This window comes from Stylophora pistillata, chromosome 13, assembly GCF_964205215.1.
Source record: "Stylophora pistillata chromosome 13, jaStyPist1.2, whole genome shotgun sequence".
Taxonomy (NCBI): Eukaryota; Metazoa; Cnidaria; class Anthozoa; order Scleractinia; family Pocilloporidae; genus Stylophora; species Stylophora pistillata.
In genome coordinates this window covers 12,397,783-12,422,568 of record NC_142531.1, presented here as the reverse complement: position 1 = coordinate 12,422,568, position 24,786 = coordinate 12,397,783, and the positions used below count along the sequence as shown (strand labels likewise).

The following is a 24,786-nucleotide window of genomic DNA, read 5'->3' as shown; positions in this document are numbered from 1 at the left end:
TCAGTCAGTGGTGTGATGCAAAATAGATCTATCAAGTCCTCCATATGTCCACACGCGGATAGTATATCCAGCTATTGGAGCTGAGAATGTGTTATATCCGAAAAAGTCACTTATAAAATGTTTAAGGGGACTAGATACGTAAGTTGCTAACAAGGTTGATCATCTTGAAGGATTTGACTTGAAAAGCGACACAATTATCACTAAAATTATCGCATAACAAGTATCACCCAATTTGCATCTTAAATATCTGACCAAAATAAAAATAATTTTCTTACCTTAGCTTGCTGGAAAGATTTATTTCGTCAAATTCTGATTTGTTGTTAAGCCTTGCCAGAGAGATTTCCTTGCCAGCTTGCTTTTTCAGAATTCTTATATATGACCTAAACCGGTGTGTTTGATCGTTTATACAGTATCGAGATTTTGCGGATCCTTGATTTGTATTAATCAATTAGCCGAAACGGAATTTCATGTATATCCGTTGCTCCGTTACGCCTTCATATTTGTCATAAATTTGGGATACATTTTGACAAGGAGTGGCATGAAGCAAAACCCGTATAACTGACAGTGGCCTTGTCATAATAAATGTCTATAAAGCCGGTGGCATTCAGTGGATGAAATACAAAATTAAATATGTCAGCGAAATTGAAATCTTAGGAGGTTTCTTGGCATTACAGCAATAGTCTTATTAAAGTCTATTTGAATTACGAAAGTTTTAGGTTATCTTTCACCGTTTTATTTAATCTGTTTGAAAGAAGTACAGCTATTTTTGCCTTTTTGTTCCCCTTTTTCTTCTTTTAAAGCTTATTGTTCCAGATCATTGTCAAGCGGCCGGAAAAAAAACAAGCGAGCCCCTAAAACAGAACTCCCACATGATTTCAACACGAGGTTTATTTTGCTGTTTCCAATTAACGCAGTGTAGGCTTCTTGTTTTAGGCTGTTATCGCTTACTTGTTTTTGACCTCCTTTTTAATAGGATCCTCTTGAGGTGCGTTCACCATACAAAACGTACACGACGAAGATTTCTTGAAGCTTCGAAAGCACGTCACGTGTGTGTAGCCTATGTGGCTTTTTAACATCAGAAATTCCGTTCCCCGACGGAAAGCTTCATAACCTCGATGCCTTCACCCCACTGGCACACTTTGCCGAAGAAGAAAAATTGAGATATTTATTGTGGCAGAGACTTGCCTGAAAGCGTCTAGAAAAGAGGAAACTTTTATCTGCTTCACATTTCTTAAAGGAAACGACGGTTCTTGTTTATGGATCGAGTTACACAGCTTTGAGAGGATGTTACACATTCTCCTCTCACCAAAAATTATGCAGAGAATTGTTAAATCAAATTAAATTTTAAAGTTAAACAATTGGCTAATATCGTCGTGATCATTTTAATCTCTTGCGATCTTCTTATCAACATATTTTGGTTGTTTCCGATTTCTAACCACTGACCACAAAATCATATCGCTCTGTTACACCCATCAGTTGAAGGCAATCAGGGATGGTCCACAGCAAAGTCTCTTACGAGATGTGATTCTCTTCCTTGGAGGTAAATTGCAATGACAGCGCTTCCATATTTTCATCACCGTTCTCGTAACTATATATGGCCGAGCGAAATTTCCGTATTAAGAAACACAGTACAAAAAAGATTTATCAACCTGTAATCGTTCTGCTCACCTGGCTGTTAAATTTATAATGTACCAAAAGAAAATAGAATAGCACCTGATTACCTTCTTAATTTTTTTAAGGACCATCCGATCTCAGTTTGTTCAAAGCCAGTCCTATCTTTTTACTTTTCTTTTGTGAAGTGAACTCGGAAACCCGGTTTTACCCCAAACCTCTAACAACATAATCAAAAATATTTCACTTGGTAAAGTTTAGCGAAGGTCACTTAAGAATGTCCCCTTCTTGGCTTTCATTTTACTGTATCATAATAGCCCCCGAGAACGATAAAATATTCAGTGTAATTGGTAACTTAAATACTGAATAAATTTTCAGATATCAAATTACTTTCTTTTATTTCATTTAATTCTTCTCAATAAAAATAAATATTATTTACAATTAATAATCAACCTTCAGGAGTCTGCGCCTTTTTGTCATCTTTTCTATATATTAATACTTAAATATTGTATGAATAAATAAATAATTAAAAAGGTTTATAAATAGGTACATATTAAATACACCTTTAAAGGAGGTCAGACATTGCAAGGGAAATATTTTATACTCTCTATCTCACATACCTAAGTATTATATATATTTTGACATTAATCTCGGAGCCAACTCGCAAACCTAACTTTCCGAAATAATGAAGACGTTGAAATATTTGATAAAACTGATCTTAGGCCTAAAATATCATTCCATGCTATAACGTATCCTTGCTTATCAGTTTAAGCAAAGAGATGGACTTCGTCGCAAGATACTGAAAGGTTTGCTGGCATCCAGTTTACACCACAGCTTGGCCTCCTTTCACGGTGGCCTCTACATGATGGCGCCCCGTTTCAGTTGATAGGTTTGTTACTGTCTCGCTGGTTGATGCACTGAAAATGTATTCGCTTGACTCCTTGCTGTTTAAATGAGCGCCTAGTGAAAAGAACGATCCACTCGGTTATTGACGGGCCGGACGGGTAGGCCAGAAGAAGATTCACATTTGGTGGTAAAGGAGATCATTGTCTCGAGTTCGAAATCGGATTTATTGGCACCGGCTTAGCTTTATTTGGCCCGAGTAAAGGTGTGGCTTATAGGGTACTGACAACGAGGCATCCGGCATGCCGTATACAGGGTTTCTTAGCTTTGATGATTTGTATAATTAACTCGTGCAATCTAAATTCCACACGCTTCACCATTGAAGCAAAATATAATTCCCATCTTCAGACATAATCGAGAGATTCTAAGTTAGTCTGTAAATACTGTACAGCGGTTTCTATATCTTTATATTTTCGTTCGCCGTGCTAAAACCCAGAAAGAATCGAAAAGAGTGGATGAAACCTACCTTTTGCTAAGCAGCTCCGTGTGATCCGATATATCAAACCAGCTTTCTTACGGTAAAGGATCGCTTCAAAAACCGAATATAACAAGACAAACTGTCCTATAAATATCATGATGTAAAACTCTTGCTTAAGTCCACCTGAAATGAGAAATCGTTAAATAACAAAGTTATTCCACCTTTTTTAGCTAAAAAAACCATTCTTTTAAATTTAACCTTTTTAACTTATAAATATGTGGTGGAGGGGGGAGGGGTAGGGGGAGGGGGAAGGGGGAGGGTGTAAGGATTGAGGTTTATGATGAATGAAGAATTTTGCCAGAAACTCTCGAGTCCGTTTTCTGAGTCATCTCATGTTTCTCAGTAAATCAATAGCTGGATTTAAACTTTTTTTCTCAGATTTTTATACATTGTCTCTTAAAGAAGATAAAAGTTTATCAAATTAACTTACTTTTTGGGTGAGGTTTGGGAGATGACAGTTTTTCTGCTTCTGGGTGCATCACTTTTGTAGTGCACATACAAGTCTCTTCGTCCACTAGCTTTTGTTTCCTTGCACATTTTATGTACTTTTTCTCTTTGCAAACACATCCACAAGCTTTTTTACTCCATACCTGAAAAAGAAAATAATTTCATTTAATTTGACCCCCTATAAATCTGTAGACCTGTAGAAAACAACTTTTACTTATGCTTTTACGTAGTATTTTACGACTGCGTCTCTGGGAAATATTTGTCAAGATATTGCTGTTTCGTTATCTAGAGCAATGGATATTTCATAAGGATCAAAATTTTATGACATTACCTTATTCGTACCACAAGATTGAGGCTGCTTATTGCACACACATCTACACTGAGCTTTACTCCAAGTCTTTCCTGCCTCACACGGAACCGGTGGTCTGTCTCTGTTTCTACACTGGCACTGACATAGGTCTGGTTTCCATTCCTCCAACTCAAAGTCACAATTTTCCGGGCCACGGACGCATTCACATCCACATCGTGTGTGATTTTTCACTTTTATAACCCGCATTTCACTTGTACCCACCATTTGCACCGTGACAGACACTTCGTTGTCCTCAAGTGGAATGCATGATTTTACCGTGGGTTGAATATGGTCACATGATCCACCACACTGCTGAAGCTTCACAAAGTATGGGAAGAATTTGAATTCTGGATTGTCTATGGGCACTAAAGTAGGACGTGGTCTGCAAAATTCGTTGCTTACACGAACTGGAAGTAAACAAAAAACTGATTTCAATCTTTGATGCTTAATTGTCGCCTTAGCTTTATACAGTAGCTTTCTTTTATTGTCTTTTCTTTAAACAGTCAAATACTGTAGATGCCTTCTCTACCTCATGTCATCCCTCAATCCCTAGATGCGATTATCATCCATAATGGCATCATTCTTCCATATAACAAATCTCTCCATTCTCCTTTAGGTTTTTTTCTAAAACCCTTCGATAATTTATTAATCTTGAGTGGAAAAATACGATATTATTGAAGTCTATTTGAATAATGTGGTGTAAAGGTCAGTCGCTTTCGTAAAGTTGTATCAAATTTAGTCTAGCAAATGATTACTTTCTTGAAGGAGTGAAATATCATAGGTAAGCTACCCTTGTGTGGATAGAGTTTATCATCGTAAATCTAGAGGAATAGAGAATCGAGAAGAAGATTTTCATATAATACCTGCATGTCCCAGTATTGGAAGGAGAAGGATTATAGCGATTGATTCTCGCATTTTTTGTCGTTCTTTCCTCGTCTGATTAATAAATCTCTGCAATGAGATGTCAAAAATGATGTTAGTGTATCACATGTCGTCAGTTTTGGTACAATCTTTACGAACGAAAAACAGAGTGCTCGGGAGGTTACTCGTTACTTATTCTTTAATTAAAATACAAGACAATACTCACCGTAAATTTCGAATTCCACAGGTAGATTTTTGCGGTGTATGGGCCAGCACAGAGTTGCCCAGACAGTATTCTTCTGTGTGGAGTGCTTGGCTTGTTTACCTTCCCGGCAATAGGTTTGCGGCCTTTTAAAACGAAGAAAACAAATGAAACCGGGTTGGGTCATGGGAGGAGGATATCCCCGTGTCATCCATTTAAAGACAACGCCGCCGCATTCCCAGACTTAATGCGTACTTCCACGTACGTACCTCTCGAACTTTCCTGACTTAGTCTGATTGGAGCTTTAGAATATCCATAACTATGGGTATGACGTAGGTATTACGACAAACCGACGAAGCAGAACTTTAGGGGGAAAATTCATAGAGTGCTGGTTCTTCATGAGACGAAGTGAAAATTTCATTTGCAGCATATTTTGCCAATTTTTCATCTCCTAGCCACTTGAACGATTTTAGAAATTTCCTCGACGGAACTACGCAATATACACATTGCGGTAACATCTACGAATGACTCATCTTGAAAAGGATATTCTTGAAACGCGAGGAAATGCAAGAGCTACAATTGCATCCTATGAGTGGTTTTAATAAAAAGCATTAAATGAAAACAGATCAAAAGCTAAAAATTACGCTTGATGAACGTCCGACCTAAACTTTCATGCGGGATCTTAAAATGATAGCTTCATTTGTAACATAATGCGAATACTAAATCTATTAACTGACCTTCAGCACAACGATCGAAACCATACCAAATTTGGATCGTGGGAACAAAGGAAGGAATTTAATTCCGATAAACAAACCAAAAACAACAAAAACAAAATACAAAATACAAAAAAAACACAATTACAACAAGGCAAATTATAAGCTGCTTCTTATTCTTCGAGGATCAAATAAAAATCAATGACATTTATCCGCCATTGAGTAAGTTTTTGAGTTTCATGATAGATTTTTAAATCTATGATATACCAGATCTAAAAATCTGGTATATAATGTGGAGTTCAGTCTTGCCTCAAAAAGAGAAAAATCGTGCTTTGGCTTGAAATCATGATTTGTATTGTATCCTCTATGGACCTACCCCTTCTAATTAAAAAATGTTTTAGGCAAACCTTCCTGTTGCTCTCTAATCTTCTTCCGCCATTTTTCTGCGAGGCGTTTTCAATATGCGTCACTCTGACGTCATGAGAGTAAAGGTGAGATAAAATTAGTTGAGCTGTTGACTGATTGACAGATTTTTTTTGTAAGTGGGCTTTCGATGAAAAAATTGAAGGGTGCATTGATCAGCATTCTCAGAGACCCAGGGACTGTGGGTCGATTTCAAGTTAGGGCATGAAGAGCCTCTTCATGCCCTAACTTGAAATCGACCCACAGCCCCTGGGTCTCCGAGGATGATTGATCAGTGGAGCAAAACAAGCTGTATCCACTTTCAATAACGAGTAAAATTTTGTAGAATTACGTGTTTATACCATGCTTTGGGTGTGTTTTAAAAATCTGAGTGCATTAAGTGTTGTGAGTCATAATTAAAAACCCTATGATGAGAAGATTGACGCAAAAACACGATTGTGCATTTTCATGCGATATTGAATGCAAAGCCAAAATTCGTCAAGTTCTCCTGACAATATCGCGAGAACGCGAGTTTCTATTCCTTTCATTGAGTTTATTCTGACACCCACATGAGTGGTTTTTACAGATCGTTGTCATAATTAGAAACACTTATCGTGAATTATTTTAAACCTAAAACTTAGCAAATAATAAACACGCCTGGTTACGTGAAGTTCCTGTTTGAGGGGGGTTGTTGTATTTCAGGAGGCGTTGGTGATTGGGGGCGTTTGTTTACTTTTTTACTACTTAGATTAATCTACTGCTCTTGGTAAATTTGTGAACATTATACTGAACTTCTGATATACCCCGATTATTGTTTATTACCTAGATTTGATTAGATTAGATTAAATTAGAATACCTTAGATTAATCTATTGTTCTTTGAAAAATTAGTCTTGGTCTCTGACCATAAGCCATTAATAAGCCGCTGGCTTCGGCCAATCTTAGGAATTCACTTGTATGACATAAACAATAATAATAAAGAATATATTAACTTTCAATATAGCAGCCCCAGACCCGGCTTGTGTTATATTAGTGCAGCTTGTGCAAGAGCTTTTATTTTTATAAACGCTCTTAAAAGACAAAATTTAACTGCTTGAATCGATCGTTACGGGTTTTACTGGGCTGAAAGGAGTCATTGCACTCTCGCAGGCCAACAACTATCCATTTGATCTATCGGGACGCCGGGTTGTACCACTGAGTGTCTGAAAGTGTCTGAAGCCACTTGAAAGTGCCATAAAGTGAAATAAGTTGTAGTTGCACTCTCCTTGCACTGTTGAGAATTCACGGAGGCATATTTCAAAACGGCAAAAGTATAAGTATGGGAATTTGGATTGACAATACTGGATATCTTATCACGTTTTAAGGTTCATTTTTGGAGTTTAATGCTTGTGATGTACTATTTAAATGTATTGTATTTGCCAGTATTGAAACAAGTTGTTGGACAACACAAAATGTGGACTGATGTGATGTTTTGGTTTACCACAATGCCCAGGTTCCATTGCTTGTAGGAGCCTAGTAGTTTAAAGTTACAACTGAAAAGGGATTAGTATTATGTTTTCCAAGTAATGCCCAGAATTATTCAGACCTTAACATTTCATGGCTTCCTGTAAGCTTGGCTGTCTTCCAAATTGTTTTCATAATGGTTCAGATAAGCATTAATATTTAACCTAGGTAGACTAACAACTCCTTTCCAGTTACTTGTTTGGTTTTGGTTAATTCATCAGAATACTGATATACATGGAAAACTACACTCTTGATTGGCCGAAGACAGCTAGGTGCCTTTTTCATGTATCCCTAATGCAAAAGTAATAACTCACGTTCAAATGTAAACTGCTGGTAGGCTCAGCAACAACAGATCACAGTAGAAACCAGTCAGATTTACATGAAGTAAGGTTGTGCTGATTGATACACATAGTAGCTGACCAAAATAAACAAAAGATTGGATATTTTTATGTATATTGATAAACACTAACAAACTTGCATTCCTGAGTAAGATTTCAGCTGAAAGACAAATTTTGATAACAATATATCAAGTTCACCAATTACATGATGATGTCAGGTTCACCTATTCATTTCCCGTCTCCTCATAGGCTTGAATTTGGGAAACACACTGGCATGAAATAACAATATCAATAATAAGAAAACTTGAAAGATTCTGGTACTTTAAAGTCATATGATACCATCATACAATTGCCTGTACATTGAACTCTGTTGTGTTTAAGTTGTCTCTGATTACTGTCCTGAAATCTATCATGGTGACACTATCTCTATTGAACTTTCTGTTAAGTAAAACCTCTGGGTGAAATAATTGTAAATCTTATTGGGTTAAAAATTATTAGCAATATGAATGTAATGATACTTCAGAGTACTATTCAACGTATGATTCATTAAAAATATTGCTTGTGTTCTGATCTTGTTATGCACCTACCTTTTTTCCCTAAATTCTTCCATTTTCAACCCCCGTATCCAACTAACTCAACTAAATTTTTCTGTGTTCTCATTTATTGAAATTGCAGTCCCACAAAACCCAAATACAATAATTATAACCTCAACCAACTGAAAATAGAACTTTGTGCCCTAATGGACGATCAGTACACTCAGCATTGTGTTACTTTACATGTATGTATTGTCCAAAATTTAAGTTATACATTCAAACCAAATCAAGCTCCCAATGGCTTCTAGTGTAGATTATATCATCTCCTGAATGTCCCAGCCCTACTGGAAAGTTTTGCCCTTGTGTACTGTTACACAAAATGCCAAAACTATTCATATGAAATGCTTCCCTAGAGTTAATTTCACATCACTCATGCCTTGGGAAAGACAATCATCCTATAAACTTCAGAACTTAATTCCACTTCATTACATAAACAAAATCATGACTGAATCTTTCTGGCCATTGTGGGAGATAATGCTAATGCTTTTTTTAGTTCCTAAAATCCTCAGGTTACATGTGTAACCTTTGTTGTCAAAATGAGACCTCCATAAAGAGGTTTGGCCATAAACCCTCATCTTGAAAATGAACATTTCAGGACAATTGCATGGTGGTAATCTTGTTTTATCGATGAACATGAACAGTATTGAAAACTATCTGACCATAATCAGATATTACTCTTCTACTAGAAACTCAATAAGACAGATACTAAAAAGCAGCTCAATTTTGTAAGCCACTCATGTATGCATTGTGGACCTATCTTTTTTAAGCATTGGTTCTCATTGCACAAAGTGTGCTACACGTGTACTTAGCATAACAGAGTTTTACTGATCTCCTGCTTAATACAGAACTTTTGCATCAACAACAACCTCTTCTGTAACCTTTTTCTAGAATTGGTAGAGAGCTGCAATTATCTCTAGAAGTAATGAACTGACAGATTATTGTTTTATGAAATAATTTGGATATATCAACAAAGTTGAATTGGTAGATTGGCCACTGTAAAAATTACAAAAGCTGACATTTCAAGTGTTTGCCCTTCGTCGGAGCAAATAGAGGAATTATGAGTTGTGTGTGCTTTTAAAGGCAGAAAATGGAGCTATGTTATTGGTGGGAACATGGCAACGAGAAAAACACAAATAGATTTGTAATCGTTATGGTGGCCAATTTACCATTTCAACTTTGTTGATATATCCAAATTATTTTGTTACCCCCACCGACACAGCCCCAAACAGTTTCTTAAGAAACTATCAGCCTTTGTTGTTTTATGAGCCAGCTTTTCCTTATGTTTCAAATCCGGTTTGACAGCTGGTCTTTTATTTTTCATCTGATAGTATTTTACGTGATGCAAATTGCCCTCTAAGCCAGCAAGAAAGGTTTCTTCCCTGGGTACAATGTTCAGGTGGCCCCTTATCTACAGACTAGCCCCAAAAGTACATATTAAAAACAAAATTAATGCTTCTAGCTGGATTAATTAAATAACAAGGAAATTGGCTTTTGAGAAGAATTGAGTTTTATTCCTAACAAAATTGAATTGGATAATAATACTGTTATCATCCTGATCAATCCCAAAAGTTGGGTTACTTTATTAAAGTGCTCTACAAAACACAACAGATTTCTTTTCACAGAAAAGGAGTGAACTGGTAGTTAAGTGTACCAATCAATTACTTAAAATGGCCCAATTAATATCTCCCATTACTTATCTCACTGACAATCATACAATTACATGTACTAGGAACACTTCAATCATCCAGTGTGTGTGTGTGGAGGGGATACCTTCTGTAGTGGTCTCTCCAATGATGTTCCTAATTTTAGAAATTGCAAAAGTTGAGGAAGTGGAAGGTTAGGGATCCAAAAGCCCAGTCATTAATCCAGTCTGTACTCAATTGGTATATAGGAGCACCCCTGAGAAAAACTATGTCAGTTCCCCCCCCCCCCCTCCTAGCCATTTTCAGGACTAAACCAAAATACAAAAATATGAGAATGATTATCTGTTTCAGTTACAACCTCCTACCTAGTACTCGGATCAGCAATCAGTACTACATATTAGAATTAAAACTTAGATGTTTTGGCTGTTTTAAGAGAAACCTCAGACCCTCTAAATCCTCTAAATCTCTTGACATGTATTAAAAAGGACAGACTTCTGAAAAGTACTGATAACAAAAAGCAAAGCCATTGCACACTGCTTTACTTCAAGAGGTTGGTTAGACTGCTGTTACTTTCTGTAAGTTACCAGTATCATTATTATGGCCTTGATCAACAGCATCATTATCATAGCCTTGATCAACTGTTTCTGTAAGGAAATAAAAAGAATGCTTATCAATTACTAGTTACTGAAGGGAAAAGGAATCAAGAAGTGAATAAATCGACTTTCTAAGAAGGCTAAAAAGCCATGATTGTGGTCATAATGATTAATAATGTCAGTGAAGCAAAAGAAAACAGAGACAACAATTAGTAATTAGGTAGAGAAAGGAGGATATTTAGTAATAATTGAACAAGCTAAAATCTGAGCTGTCAGCTCCATTCCTTAACCATGTACCCCCCAACATTGGTATTAATTATTCTCCATACTATTCTCTTTCCATTTTCTCTGGTACTGATGAGGAGAATTTGCTTGACAATAAGGAGCTTTTAAAATTGGTGACCATTTCCTTTATTTTCATGACCTTCATGTTTGTTATGATGGTGATCCTTGAAGGAGAAATTAAGAGCTGGCCACTCTAAGGGGTCAAGGGATTAATGATTAAACATACCGTGAGTATTTCCAAAGGAACAAAGGCGTACAATCAGACAAATAATCACCACTGCTGCAAAACCAAGACTGACACCAAGGACTATGGCGAATTCTGTGGAGGTAATGAACCCTGTAAGAAATGAAAAAACTCTATTACAAATACTGACAAGTCAGATGATGAAATTTCTTAAAATATTATTGATTTTTAAATCATGAATAAGCAAGAATTCCAGCAACTTTGGCTTCCTTCTTAGACTTAGTAAAATATGGATGATGTTTAGTCCTGGGATAGTAAAGCAGAGTTGTTAAGGGGGGTGGGTAGGGGTGTAAGGGGGTGTGGCTTCAACCCCACATATTTCAAACAACATTTTTCTGAATCGCCCCAAGCTTTTTTGGCAAAGTTAGGTGCATTTTAAGTAAGAATCTTCCACAGGGAGATATTTTCATACTGAGAAGATCCCATCAAAACCAGCCTGAAAAGACATTAGTTCTCCAGCCCAACCTACTGCTGGTCTTCACTAACCAGTTTGTGGCGCTGTGTATTTCATTGGATCTTTACATGTACATGTTTTAGGATCCATAAACTTGTCATCATTGTTGCATAGAATTTCATAAATTGGCTTGCAAATACAGGAACAGTCCTCCTTACTCCACATCTATGTAAAGCACAACAAGAATAATTGTATTTTGTCAGTTACTTTGGTCAGTCAGTCGGTAACAGCTAATTTTGAGAATAATCAAATCAGCTTTTACTCCATCACCTCCCCCTCCCCCCCCCCCAATCCCATTTCCTTTGTTATTTCATGTTTTTCTCGATCATCACTTCTTGATGATGGTATGTTTGGGCTGTTTGAAAAGCACTTTGGCTTCCAGTTTGCTACTTGCTAATCTTCTTATTTATTCTTATCAGGTAACTACGATTAATACATTTTATTCATTTATCAGTTGGTTCAGTGTAAATTTCCCAATGAAGTATTTCAACTCAAAACTGATTCTTTCCTGTGCACCAATAGGTGGAGAGACCCAGGTTTTGCATCATCTATCAGCTGGTGTAAGAGGCGTTGCATGACCCACTTAATGTTGTGAAATAATGGAAATACAAGTAAATTAACCGGCTGATTACCTTTTCGCGCGAACAAAATCCCCATTTGTTACAGTCATACTGACAGAGACGGCTATTCCACCTGGTAGAAAGGAAAAATATGTCACAGAAATGAAAACAATTAAGACTGTAAAGGCTGAGCCCGCGGGAGGGTCTGAGAAGTACAATTAAAGCAATTAATTAATTAAAGCAATTAATTAAAGCAATTAATTACAATTAAGGAAGTACAATTAAAGTACAAATAAAGTAACGTTTTATTGTGAATACACTTACCTTAACCCCTTTCTTCGTTTCATGACATTTTCGGGGGGAGGTGAATGAGGATACATACACTTGCATTGGCAGCTTTGCTCGTTCCATTCTTGCACATCCAAGTTACATTCGTCAGGACTTGCCTTGCATTCAGGGCCACACCTCGTGTGGTTCTCGAGAATTATTTCCTTCCTTTGCCCGTTTTTCATATCTTGGACTGAAAATCTAACCTCCCTGCGTTCTGTGGCCACACATTTCTTGATGTTGGGGCTTTCATAGTTGTAGGAGCCCTCGCAACGGTAGAGTCGTACGAAGTAGGGATAAAATTTGTGATGCGTTTCGTCAACTGCAACGGTCGAGAGGACTGGCGCATTGCAGTTAACAACTACAGGTTTGATAGCCGCTGAAAATAAAAACGATCGACCTCTATTGCAAACTGTCCTGATCTTCCCCTTCCGAAAGCTCCCTTCTGCCTCTCCCCTCACCCGCTCCCCGCCCATCTCTAACTATCACCCGATCAGCTAATAGAAGCTTATCACATGTTACAAAAAGCTATAAAAGCTATCGAACTGTTGTGGTCGAAATTTCCCAAGGGACTATTCCCCAGGAATTAGAGAGTTGTTCAGAGAGTGTTTCGAAATTGGAACAGAAAGTGAAAGGAAAAGCCCCACTTCGTGTTCATCCAAGTAAAAGAGATTCAAAGTCTGATGTTTGGATGTTTGATCGTATTTAACTTTCTAGGGCCTCTAGATTAGGGAAAATCTTGAAGGCTTCAGCATTTTTTACCGAACTATTCTTTTGATTGCTAACCTAAAGACTACGAAGACCACGTACAGTCGCTAAACGTGGCTTGGGGTTTCCCCAATAGCCAATAGCTTTTCGCATAACTTCCTACCACTTTGACTGCTTTTTGTATGCCGTTTTCATGTACAATTTCCTAAATCAGTTGTATTTCATTTTTATTATAAATCCTGTAACCAGAAATCAGACCGAAAGTAGAGTACCGGAAGTTAGTGGGCGATTGTAGTTTCATGAATTTTCCTGGTGACAATAAATCAATAAATGAATGAACAGAAAATGGTACATCTATCACAAAGAAGTTCGTGGTATTACTACAGGAGTATACTTAATTACCACGTATTGAGATTTTGAGGATGAAATTGTCGAGCTATGTGTGAGAACCGACACCTGGCAATATTTACTCACCGGTAAATTGAAACACGGCTTGGGATAAAAGAATAATGAACGTCCAAATTGAAATCTGCATTATGGCACTTTAATCCTCGTCGAGATGTGTTGTTATTCCCTGTGAGATCGGTGAATTCTCTCCCTTCAATCACTCAAAGCCAGGACTTAAATCATGTAGGTCCGTCTCGTGAATCTAGCTGTACTCAAGTGAGGTCGCAACCTAATGACTAGGCTATGTAATGACAGTGATATGTAAATAGAGCCATCACAAGACTAAGGCGGAACAATGTGAGGTGAAAGGTTCAACCTGAAAGTCTTTTGTTTGGATTTAAAGGCTGAGAAGGGGTTTTCCCTGGTGACTGAGAAGCGTGAGAAAAAAATGTTATACACTTCGATTACTCGTAGGAATTATTTCCAAAGCGTGATGAATTTTTTATCGATTACTCTGATTTCCCATTTCATTCTTGACAATATAGGAAGCAAAACATAGTAAGGATCGAAAGTCTATGGGAGGTCAAAAGAGTAATGCGATCGTAAATTCTTTCCTGATAATCGGTAAACATTCCTTTCCCACACCCATTTATTAAGCACTTGCTACCAGCGCGTTCGTCGCGCAAGATGACACAAGGAGTTCATGCAGAGATCAGAGATAGCAGTTCTACTTCAACGGAAGTTCATGATATTGCTTCAACTGGCAAAAGATAGAGCGAGTTGCAAATGATACTAAATACCTCACTCTAGTAATTTCTGTTTGTGAATCCAACTCAAACGGATCCCTGATTTTTTTTTAAAACCCTCGTAGAGTTCCACCAGAATACAATGACAGTACTATTTTTAACAGTTTTTGATTGAAACCCTAAAAGAGTCTCCAAGCGCCATATTGAAATTGAAACAAAAATTCATAATCTATTTATATCTTTTATTGGCAGAGTATGGATGACGAATAAGCCTTTCATTTTACCGGTATAACCCCCGACTTTCGTAATTGATACGAAAGAGTGAGCAGTGCGCCGGAAATGACTGTATAGCGTGGAAGCAGGAGTCGATTTTTCCACAGCTCTGCTGTATTTCCGCCAGCCAGTATTAAGATGGAAGACGAATAATGTAGATGCCCCTACTAACTACAGAATAAAACTTGTCGCTGATCAGCTTTCCAGAATGCATTTTAAAGCGGGTTGATCTTTTTGAGAGGTTTTGGTCTCTCATAAGTTCATCAACATCATGTTATTTACGTATGATGCACGATCCTTCGCAGTAGATAGCGCTATTTATGCAATAGCGAAAATCAGACCTGAAAAAAAAATGAGGCTTGCACGGGATTCGAACCATTGAGCTCTGCGATACTAGTGCAGCGCTCTACCAATTGAGCTAACAAGCCAACTGGTATAAATAGCGCTATCTACTGGCATAAATAGCGCTATCTACTGGCATAAATACTACTATCTAACAGCGCTATCTACTGGCATAAATACTACTATCTTCATATATTCATTGTATCTGATTTATCATCACGGGTTTATTACGAATCAACTTAACGGCCTGCTCCCAGTTGGCTTGTTAGCTCAATTGGTAGAGCGCTGCACTAGTATCGCAGAGGTCAGTGGTTCGAATCCCGTACAGGCCTGATTTTTTTCAGGTCTGATTTTCGCTATTGCATAAATAGCGCTATCTACTGCGAAGGATCGTGCATCATACGTATTTAATACCGCAGTTCAAAATATATGAACTTCATATATTTGTCACGTTTACGGATACGAACTCTAATCTTTTTGTACTTATGTAACTCTTCCGTTTTTAGCACAGACACTAAGAAACTTTCAATGACTTTCTATTAAATTTGTTAGCGCGCTTTGTTTGATTTCTATTCCGTGACTAGCGAATATCCGCTCGAAGCTAGCTACACAAAGCACTGTTCATTTCTATTTCCCCTACGTCAAAGTGTAAGAAATAAATTCGCCTTCTATTAGCAAGTAGTTCAGTTGCGAGGAGTCACTGTAGCGAAAGCATTTCGGAGCCGAACGGAGTTTAGGAGTTCTCTCCCCCGGAGTCAAGATCCGATGCAAGTTACGCTAGCCTTGTAATATTCCTCATTTTTATCATTTCTAGTTTCGTAGTCTTTCGGTTTTCCTTATATCGAACCTTCATGTATCCGTTCCATAGTTTTTACCGCCTGTGCTGTACCAAGACTGCCAGCTTAAGTGAATGAAGAGTTTGATGCTGCTGCTTGTCTAAAGTTCAACACTGTGGTTATACTGGCGAACTCCGGTGCACAACACCATGTGTCTGCGGCATGGGGAACGCGGCAATATTCATTGTATCATGTTATTTAGTATTCAGAGACATAAACTAGGTTGGTTGCATCGGTTTTTTTCACATTTTTTATATTCTAAAGATAGTTTCTTTTGAGGTCAAAGTTTTTGGAGGGTTCTTTACTTTCGAGGACTTTGCATTCTCGGAATTTAGCCCTGATTTTTTAATTGATAAGAGCTGTAGCAAAAAGTTGGATTAATTCATCATAAACGATCCTCAAAGTCCACGAAGAGCTAAAACATTTCTAGGGCTTCAACAGGCGTCGAACAGGCGATGAAAATAAGTAATAATAGACACTGAACTTATCAGACAGTGGCTGTTATTTTGGCTAACTTGAAAAACGAAATTCTCTTAGTTTTTTAAGAAATGAATTGCGGTTACGAAGGTAATTTGAAGGTTTGTTTAACGTACAAATTCTTCACCTACTGGTTTTTAAATTCTTTACTTTTCTATGTTTATTGAATTCCCTATTTCTAAAGAGTTGGCAGATAATTTACAACCTCTTTTTTTTTGTGCAGTTTATAAATCATTTTTAAAAGGCAGTTTTGAATACATCATAGAGTTGACAGAACGTTGGCGCGCTATTTCAATGTGCTACTTTCAGTGATTCCTGTTAGATATCCCTAGTCTAATGAATGTTTTTACAATTATTCTTTTTTCCAAGTTTTTTCATCTAACTGAGAGATGTAAGTAGTTTTTTACTAAATAAACACGATGCTATAACGACTAAAACGTTATCCTCATAGCTATTGCCTAACTGAGCATTGAAGGAGCTGTAGCTTAGCAATGATTGGCAAACCTTGGCACGTGCCTCGATGGGTCATGAATTTAAACTAACACCCCATTCACAACAAAGCTTAAACGTGTTTTAAAACTGTTTTTTTTTAATATGGATTAAAAATCTTTACTTCATAGAAGCTGCCTAATGCAATACAATACAATACAATGCAATGTAAATACATGATTAACCAAGTAAAGAGTTTTCTAACACATGACCCTCTGTGAACCCACCCATCCCACCCAGGGGAGGACATCCATCACACAGTAATCTCGTGTGTGGGATATTAACGTCTCCTACCGCAACCCTGCAGGAGACGGGACCTCCATTTATTCGTCCCTATCCGAGAAGACTAGAATATCTAACCATTTCTTGATGTTATAGAAAGGCAGAAAATTCTTCTCAATTATTTTAAGACCCTGAGTGTTGGTCCGGCCGGGGCTCGAACCCTCGACCTCCCGCACAACAGTCCAGCGCTCTATCCATTGAGCTAATCGGGAGGTTAGCTCAATGGATAGAGCCTAAACTGATGTTGGTCGACTTCCAATTTAGCAAATTGAAGACACAAGTTAGTGATGACTTCATCCAATGGAAATTCAGTTTTTCAGTTCTCTATTGCTGTTTTTTCATTCAGTTAGACCTGGTTTAAGTAAACTCGTTTTACTGATGTGAATGGGGAATAAGAAAGAGAGAGATATTCGTAAATATATCAGCACTGAGGTACACAAACATAACGTGATATTAGCACTACTCACTCTGCCTCCAATTTGGGGGGGTTACTTTGTATTAATTGTTGAAATATATTCTTTAAGAGCAAACTTCTCTTTTCATAGAAAAGGAAACAGACAACTGCTATCTGCCTTCATATTATTGGCTATTAAAGATAATAGAAAACATTTCTTGTAGGTGATCTTATCACAGAGTTAGGCCTTTTTCAAATCAGGTCAGTTACATATAAGTTCAGCTCTGTACTTGCGCAAATAGGGCGAGGCGGAACATCTGTCGCCTATCAGCTACATCTCGACATTAACGAAGTATATGCTATAGTTTCCTTGTTAATTTAGGGTCGAACGGACCATTACTCTCCATTTTGTCTGTCTGTGAATGTTTCTCTTTTGATTTCTTCTGTGGCATCTCGTCCCCAAGATACTGGTTATATTGAAGCATGGTTTTTAGATGTTCGTAACACGTACTTCAGGGGACAAAGGAGCTGTGAAGCTGTCGTCGTCACTTGATTCCTTCGCAATTTCTAAGGATTCTGTAGACGCAGAGTCAACAGCCACCTTTAAGTCTAAAAATTTCAATATAGAATAGTAAGATTATCAATAATAATAATTGTATTTTAAAAGGTAGATCATGCTCGCTGACAGTTGTTACATTACTTTAGCCTATAGGGGAATCCTTGTTTACAATATTTGCCTCATTAGCATAAGCAATTCAGTTTCTGATGGAGTTAAAAATAAATCAGTTCTGAAAATCGAGAGGTCAAAGTACGATTAACTCGGCCAATGAATACGAACCTGATGCATTGAATACTTTTTGTGCAACACGGGTTTAAAAACTCAAAATTTTACATAGAATGTATGAGCTCATTAGCGCTTTTGCCACCCAGAAATTTTGCGGATTTTGATGGACTATTTCTCCTTGAATATTACACCCAAAGAGCTAGAAATTTCACTATGTACTGAGGTTTTCTAGCTCTTTAGCTGCCTGAAGTCAATTTGTATCTAACATTCTTCTTTCTTTACGCAAAGCCGTATGCAAATGAGCAAAAATGTAAACAATGACGTCAGCACGAATCCGCCCGAGCGGGCGAAATTTTGGTGGAAAAGTGCTCAGTATTATCTTTTTGAAAGATTATCCGCCATCTTCTATTTTTACAGCAGCGGAAGGGTGGGGAGAGAAAGAAATTTGTACCAAGGGGCTGAGCGACGGTCAAAGAGAAGGAGAGTGAGAAGGTAGGGTAATGAATATTTATCATCTTTTCGTCTCTCCCCGCCTCCTCTCCCCACCGTCGACGGCAACTCCAAATTAAATATGGCCATGCGAATAAACGATTGGGAGCTTCTTAACGGTGACTCGCCATAATAAGATATCTGCACTGCAGGCTAGCTTAACATAAGTCCTTTGTGCCCATCGACTCTCCCATTATGGGAATGATCCTCATTCGGCAGATTAGTGTTGTTAGATCAGAGCCTACCTACGTGTCCCTTCCTTTTGCCTCTATTTCCCACTCTGCCCTACCCCCCCCCCCCTCCCCCCAACCTTGATAAAGGACTCTAAAGATTAAGTAGCAACCATCCCTGGTTCTTGTAAAAAATGTTCTTCATGTTCTTAAAGTTACGTACATTGAGAATTAACGGCATCATCGGTCTTGTGCGAGTCTGGTCCGTCGATTGGGGTGTTAGCCGAGCTGTTTTGGTTTCTTTTTCGTACCCAGTGTACCAGAGCACAAATGAGGAGTATGATGATGACTCCTTGACCTATTAGGAGTGTTATAAACATCCGGTTCCGAGAGTAAACTGTAAGGAAAACAAATACTTTTATACATAAAGATGAAAAGCAGGTAACGCTCGGGGGAATATCAGCATTGTCAATTAAAAGTAATATATTTCCAAAAGACATCAAACATGGAAGAACTTCAGAATTAAAGTATTGAATAGGGAACTTAAGAACAGGCATACCTTTTTTAATATTCTTCAGGCAAACGCAGGGTTAGGCCTCAAGAGCTCATAAACATCTATAAACATTCTTTTCAATCTACGTGACAGCATTCTAGGTCGCCATTTTAATATTGTGTCACGCTAAAGCTTAGAAATTATCACTAGACGAAAGGCTTTGTCAAACTGAAACTCTGCGAAAGAATAAGTCTTCAGCTGTTGTAATAACTAACTTCAAAACTCAAAAGGATTGATACTTCACTATTTTTCGAAGTTCAGTAGTTCACCAAATGTCAATGCATCGTATTAGTATCAAATTAGAGATTAAACTTTACCTTCTTTATGTCTGCGAAACGCCTTCACATCCACGCACTGGCAGTCAACGTCAATCCCCAGTTTCATTTGTGTGCAGTCATTAACGACACTGCTATCACATTTGCAACCGCAAATGTCTTTGCTCCAAGTCTGTAGAAAGAGATGATGAGTTTCAGGTGATCACCCGGTTATGAAAAAGAATGCGTAAGGATGAAAAGCTATCATTAAAAGAATATTGGAAGGAATAGAATATGCAGCTGTTTGGTCCTGTTTTTGTGCTGGATAAGTTTTCCTACATTCTTTGGGAAAATGAAGAAAATTTTTTTGTCATAATCGAACAGAAAATCACTTAGACAGTTTATTTTTAATAAAGGTGGCCAAACAGGCAACATTTGAAACGCAAATATACGGTAGAAATACGCCTAATCGCTAAAAAATCTTCGAAGAATTAATTTTTTGACTATCGAGTCAGGTGGTATTAAGAGAAAACTTACTGCAGAGTTCTACAGTGATTTTTTTTAATGTTTACATTGGCCTTCTACTAATAAAGATATTTCTCAAACGTCGGTTTTTCAGCCGCCGGTTATGAAGTATACCATACCATTCTGATTGGACAGTGCTTGGGTGCTTGGTTACATTCGCATGCGCATATATGATTATTCCACCTAGAAGAAATTATTCAAAAAGTAAACAACCAAAACACAATCCAAAAATATTGATGGTTACGTGGGAGACGAGTAATTCCGAGTTTTTGGTCTCACACTTTTACCATGTATCTCTCTGCAACTAAATATAGCACTCACAATCTCCTAAGAAAACATATAAAAACATTCCAGCCGGGACAAACTATTGTGGGGAAAGTAAAACGTGTTTTTTTTAGCTTCCACTCTGATTGTTAAGGTGTTTCGGTTCATACCTAAATCCTTCTTTACAGGCGAGTTCCTTGGGTGGTCCGTCAGGATACCTGCACCTGCATGCGCAAACATTTTCGTCCCAGTCTTGTACTGCAAGATCACAGTCACTCGGACTTGCTACACATTCAGGAGCACAGCTGGTGTGATTTTTCATGTTGACAGTCGCCCGGCGAAAGTTTTCGGCACGCGAATAGACTTCAACGTTTATTTCCTCGTATCTTTGAGCCACGCAATGCTGCACTTTGGGAGAAATTGTGCTCGCGGAGCCAACACAGCGATGAAGTTCCACATAGAACGGGTAATAGCCATGATTGATTGGATCTACGGGGATAATGGTCTCATGCGTTTGACAGAAAACATTTGGCAAACCTAAACAGAAATGAATGAAAAAGGTCGATATTATTATTATCGTCCTATGAAACTCTTCCAGCCTAGATAAGAAGTGAGGTCCAGGATCCAGGATATCTGCAATTACGATGTTGTCAAATAGAATTGAACAGTGGAGAGAATTCCGCCAAAGTATTGGTTCTGTGGTTCACAAAAACACGAACTATTTTGCTCTAACAACGAGTATTTAACAACGCATTTTGCGTTTGATCTTTAAAAAGGAGACCTGTTCCGACGCACTTACTTACTTTTCCTTTGAAAGTTTGGGATACATCAAAGGTGCCCGTAATTCCAAGATGTCTTCGGGAGGTTTAAATTGTTTCCTATGGAAGGTATATCGCTTGCAAGGGGTATCATGTGGGAGATCAAAAGTGGTATATAAAATGGTTTGAACCTCACAGATGTTCACCCTTCCATAAACTCTCTTCAGCGTAATCGAGCCTGGCCACGATTTGAGAGAGTGGGAATACCGAGTTACGGCCGAACGGAATTTTGTCGTAAAAGCCGCTAGAGGAGTTGACCACTCCCCTCTGAGAGTATCTTACGCCCAGAGTATTAAGTTCCAATTTATGACAACTAATGATCCATTTGAGATCGGCTTCTTTTCCAGATCTTCACAGCCACGAAACTATTAAAATCTTGAATTTAAACTTACTTTTGGCTCTTTGGGCAGACACAGCTACATCTAGTAATTCTAATGCAAAAATGGGAAGGACCAGCCACATTTTCGTTTCACTTTCAGAAAATTTCCTCGCTATATGTTCTGTTGTTTGATCCTGAGGAATCTGAAAAAAAAAATGGTTTTATGCACGAATTTGGGCTGTAGGACCCGAAGGGGCCGTGATATAGGAATTAATATGGCAAGAATACCTTCAATTTTTACTAGTCAAGGAGAAGAAGTACGGAAACTTTCCGAGGAGAGGCGAAACAAATGGATTTTAATAATGGTCCAATAAACTTAACGATTGGTGAAATGATTTCTGAGTGCTTATTAATTACAAATCAAAGCTTTCCGAACATTATCAAAACAAAAATCTCTGACGAACCCGCAGAAATTGTGAATTATCAATTAGAGCTTGTCGTCTTTCTATGTTTCACTCAACATCTTAATCATTTAGCACAGTTAGATGTAGACCACCCTCTAAATTGTTTAACTGGAGTTAGGGGAGCTATCAAAAGCTAAAAGCGGTCTAAAATTCATAAGGGTCAGCAAATTTGAGATACATAAATTGAATTGTGAGAAGTTTTTGGGATATGTTCAAGTTCTGTTTTTGACTGAATCAAACAAAATGATTTGTTTGGGTTGGATTTCCTGTCTCGGCAAACTTTGTTCGGCACACCCAGAGAGTCCAACTGAGACTGTGAAAAGCGAATCATGCAGCGTCTCAGCGTTTCAGTAAACTGTTTTAAGTCTCATTTTCAGTGCGAAACACGTTCAGGGGCCAAGCCTCGATCCCTCTTCCTTCAACTGCATTTGATAATATAGTTGAAACCGAGCCAATATCGAGTCAAGCGATGCCAAAACTCGTTCGATGGAATGTTGCTTCGTGGAATACATAAAGGGACTTCTTAAACGATATACTGCACAGGCTCTGAGGAATGTCGTTCAAACCCTACGTGTGTCTATTTATCACCTATTAGGAAATAAGCGGAGCTGCGTGCGTCTTCACTCATCCTATCTTTATGCTAAACATTTACATGAGCAATACCTTATTTAGTTACCTTAAGCATAATGAGTTGCCAATCTTTTCGTAAACGCATTATGTTGTGATTTAAAATCGAAATCCCCCAAAAACTTGGATAAATTTTAATTCAGTCCCTACTTTGTGGACGACTGGTGGATCAATATTTGCTTAGAGTGCTAAGTGATGGTGATCCTATTACAAGTGTATTGGATTAAAAAAATAAACTGATCGGAGAGTGATCCGTACATACACTTTTTGCACAAAAATTTAGATGCGAATATTAAAACTAGATCTGATAAAGGCAGATTAAGAAAATTTTCAACGGGCTTTGACGGATTAAAAGAGGACAAACAAACAAACGTACTCATGCGTTTGATGCACAGCGTGTGAACGTCACTGAAGTGGTCAAAGTTTATTTTCGGCCAGTTTTTAAAAATTACCTGTTACCTTCTATGTAGCAAACATAAGAAGCTCAGTCGTGGGATTGTGATACGTTGCAGCACACTACGTGTAATGATCTGTCTACTGAAAGAACGAAAACCTACTCGCAAATCTATTGCAATTTAAGAGTCTTATATGCAAACACATCTTACTCCCTTAGCCAAGCAGTGGCAAACGAGCGCTGCAGATTCTTCCATAATTCTTCAGTTAATGTTATCAAATGTTTAAAATTCCTATTTTACTGGGAGAGTGAGCTGTTAGCAAATGGTTCTCGGATCAACAAACCTAAACTGATTTCGAACTGATTTCGAACTGATTTATATTGACATACCGTAGTGTGTCCGTAGCTAAGTTAATCAGTTTCTTGGACTTGGGACTTCCTTCCTTATGAAACCTTTTTGATAGAGGATTCCCTACTGCTCTTTGTTTTAAAACCACTTTTGCGCAATGAATAATCTGGTAGCTTTAGGAGTGATGTGGCCAACGAAGGTTTCTTTCGCTTGCAGCAACCGGTACGGTAAATTTGCATTCAACGAAAACTTTCATGCTCCACTGGTTGCTCACACAGTGAGCAGCGAGGCGGCGAGAAAAGTACTGCGCCTGTGCGATTTTGCCTGTAGGTAAAGACAGGCAACAACAGAACCACAATTAAAGACTTACCTTTCGACTCAAACTAGGGCTCTGTTCAGCAACCTATGAATCTATCGAGTTTAAAGTTAAATGGATTGTTAAAAGCTTCCACGAGGTTACGCTTTTAATGGCCTGTTTCACGAACACTACTTCCGGTGGTCGATGACGTCAAAGTGACAGAATGCTGCAATGTATCTGATACCTCCGGGGTGCAGCAGTCTTCTAAGTGGCCTCTCGATTTATAAGCGCTCGGTATTAGAAAAGAGTTTGGCTCTTTTTGGCCAATTCAGGATGCTATAAAAGAAAACGGTTCTCTATTTTGAGCGACGAGAAAGAGAGACCCTGGTGAAATAGTAGGAACCCCTTTATTTACACTTTGTTGTTCCTCCCCTTATGGTTTGTTTGACTCTAATCTTCTACAGATTCTGACAAGCGTCAAGTTCGTTCGCGCTGAAACGGATGTAATTTCGCGTGACTCTCAAGGATGGTTTTTTCGCAATTTTGACCTGAAGTTTGCACAACACCATTATTTCAAGTTTTTGATTAAAAACTGAAATTTAATTTGCCCAGGTGGCCTTTAGCAAATTAAATTTCAGTTTTATGAGGGGAGTGCTCAAGCGTTGAAAGCTCGCGCGTGATCATTTGCTGAACCGCCATGTAGGGGCAAATCTCATTATTTTATTTATTTAACAATTTTCCAAAGGGAGGTTAATTTACAATAAGACAAGGTTGTCCTCTACTAGGTAAATTATCTTAACCTTACCTTTCTCTCTCTCTCCTAGATCTTCCGCCGTATGTAAACTAAATTTTTCTTTTAAATTTGTACATCCTGGTAGGTTACAGAGCTTTACAACCTTTAAGGCCTACACGAATTTTCATATTTTCAGCAAACTCATCTAGTTCCTGTTTTACTCAGAACAGTTTCTTCTTCCTTTTCAACATGGTAATTGTCCCTTGACCTCAGGGTGGAACAAGTAGTTGATCGAATTGTCGCTCCT

General features: G+C 38.0%; 3 protein-coding genes across 5 annotated transcripts; all 3 read right to left on the bottom strand.

Annotated features, from left to right (window-relative positions):
- Nucleotides 1-1,992: 1,992 nt before the first annotated feature.
- Nucleotides 1,993-5,094, bottom strand: LOC111336549 (uncharacterized). The gene is made up of 6 exons (XM_022942660.2): nucleotides 4,876-5,094; nucleotides 4,652-4,739; nucleotides 3,771-4,195; nucleotides 3,423-3,582; nucleotides 2,981-3,115; nucleotides 1,993-2,571 (listed from the first exon to the last, which is right to left on the bottom strand). Exons 2-6 carry the CDS (start codon nucleotides 4,701-4,703, stop codon nucleotides 2,435-2,437), a joined length of 909 nt encoding a protein of 302 aa, XP_022798395.2. The 5' UTR covers nucleotides 4,704-4,739; nucleotides 4,876-5,094; the 3' UTR covers nucleotides 1,993-2,434.
- Nucleotides 5,095-9,882: 4,788 nt separating this feature from the next.
- LOC111336552 (uncharacterized) lies at nucleotides 9,883-13,937 on the bottom strand. The gene is made up of 6 exons (XM_022942663.2): nucleotides 13,687-13,937; nucleotides 12,502-12,883; nucleotides 12,250-12,310; nucleotides 11,650-11,782; nucleotides 11,146-11,256; nucleotides 9,883-10,685 (listed from the first exon to the last, which is right to left on the bottom strand). The coding sequence occupies exons 1-6, from the start codon at nucleotides 13,745-13,747 to the stop codon at nucleotides 10,597-10,599; spliced, it is 837 nt and encodes a 278-aa protein (XP_022798398.2). The 5' UTR covers nucleotides 13,748-13,937; the 3' UTR covers nucleotides 9,883-10,596.
- A 2,903-nt stretch (nucleotides 13,938-16,840) lies between these two features.
- LOC111336561 (uncharacterized) lies at nucleotides 16,841-24,686 on the bottom strand. Of its 3 annotated transcripts, none has more exons than XM_088744179.1 (7): nucleotides 24,552-24,686; nucleotides 21,688-21,817; nucleotides 20,648-21,014; nucleotides 20,333-20,396; nucleotides 19,752-19,881; nucleotides 19,105-19,278; nucleotides 16,841-18,047 (listed from the first exon to the last, which is right to left on the bottom strand). In XM_088744179.1, the coding sequence occupies exons 2-7, from the start codon at nucleotides 21,755-21,757 to the stop codon at nucleotides 17,929-17,931; spliced, it is 924 nt and encodes a 307-aa protein (XP_088600305.1). In that variant the 5' UTR covers nucleotides 21,758-21,817; nucleotides 24,552-24,686; the 3' UTR covers nucleotides 16,841-17,928. The 3 variants fall into 3 exon arrangements, with proteins under 3 accessions (XP_088600305.1, XP_022798413.2, XP_022798412.2); XM_022942678.2 differs by lacking the exon at nucleotides 24,552-24,686 and adding an exon at nucleotides 23,819-23,970; XM_022942677.2 differs by lacking the exon at nucleotides 24,552-24,686 and adding an exon at nucleotides 23,490-23,769.
- Nucleotides 24,687-24,786: the final 100 nt, after the last annotated feature.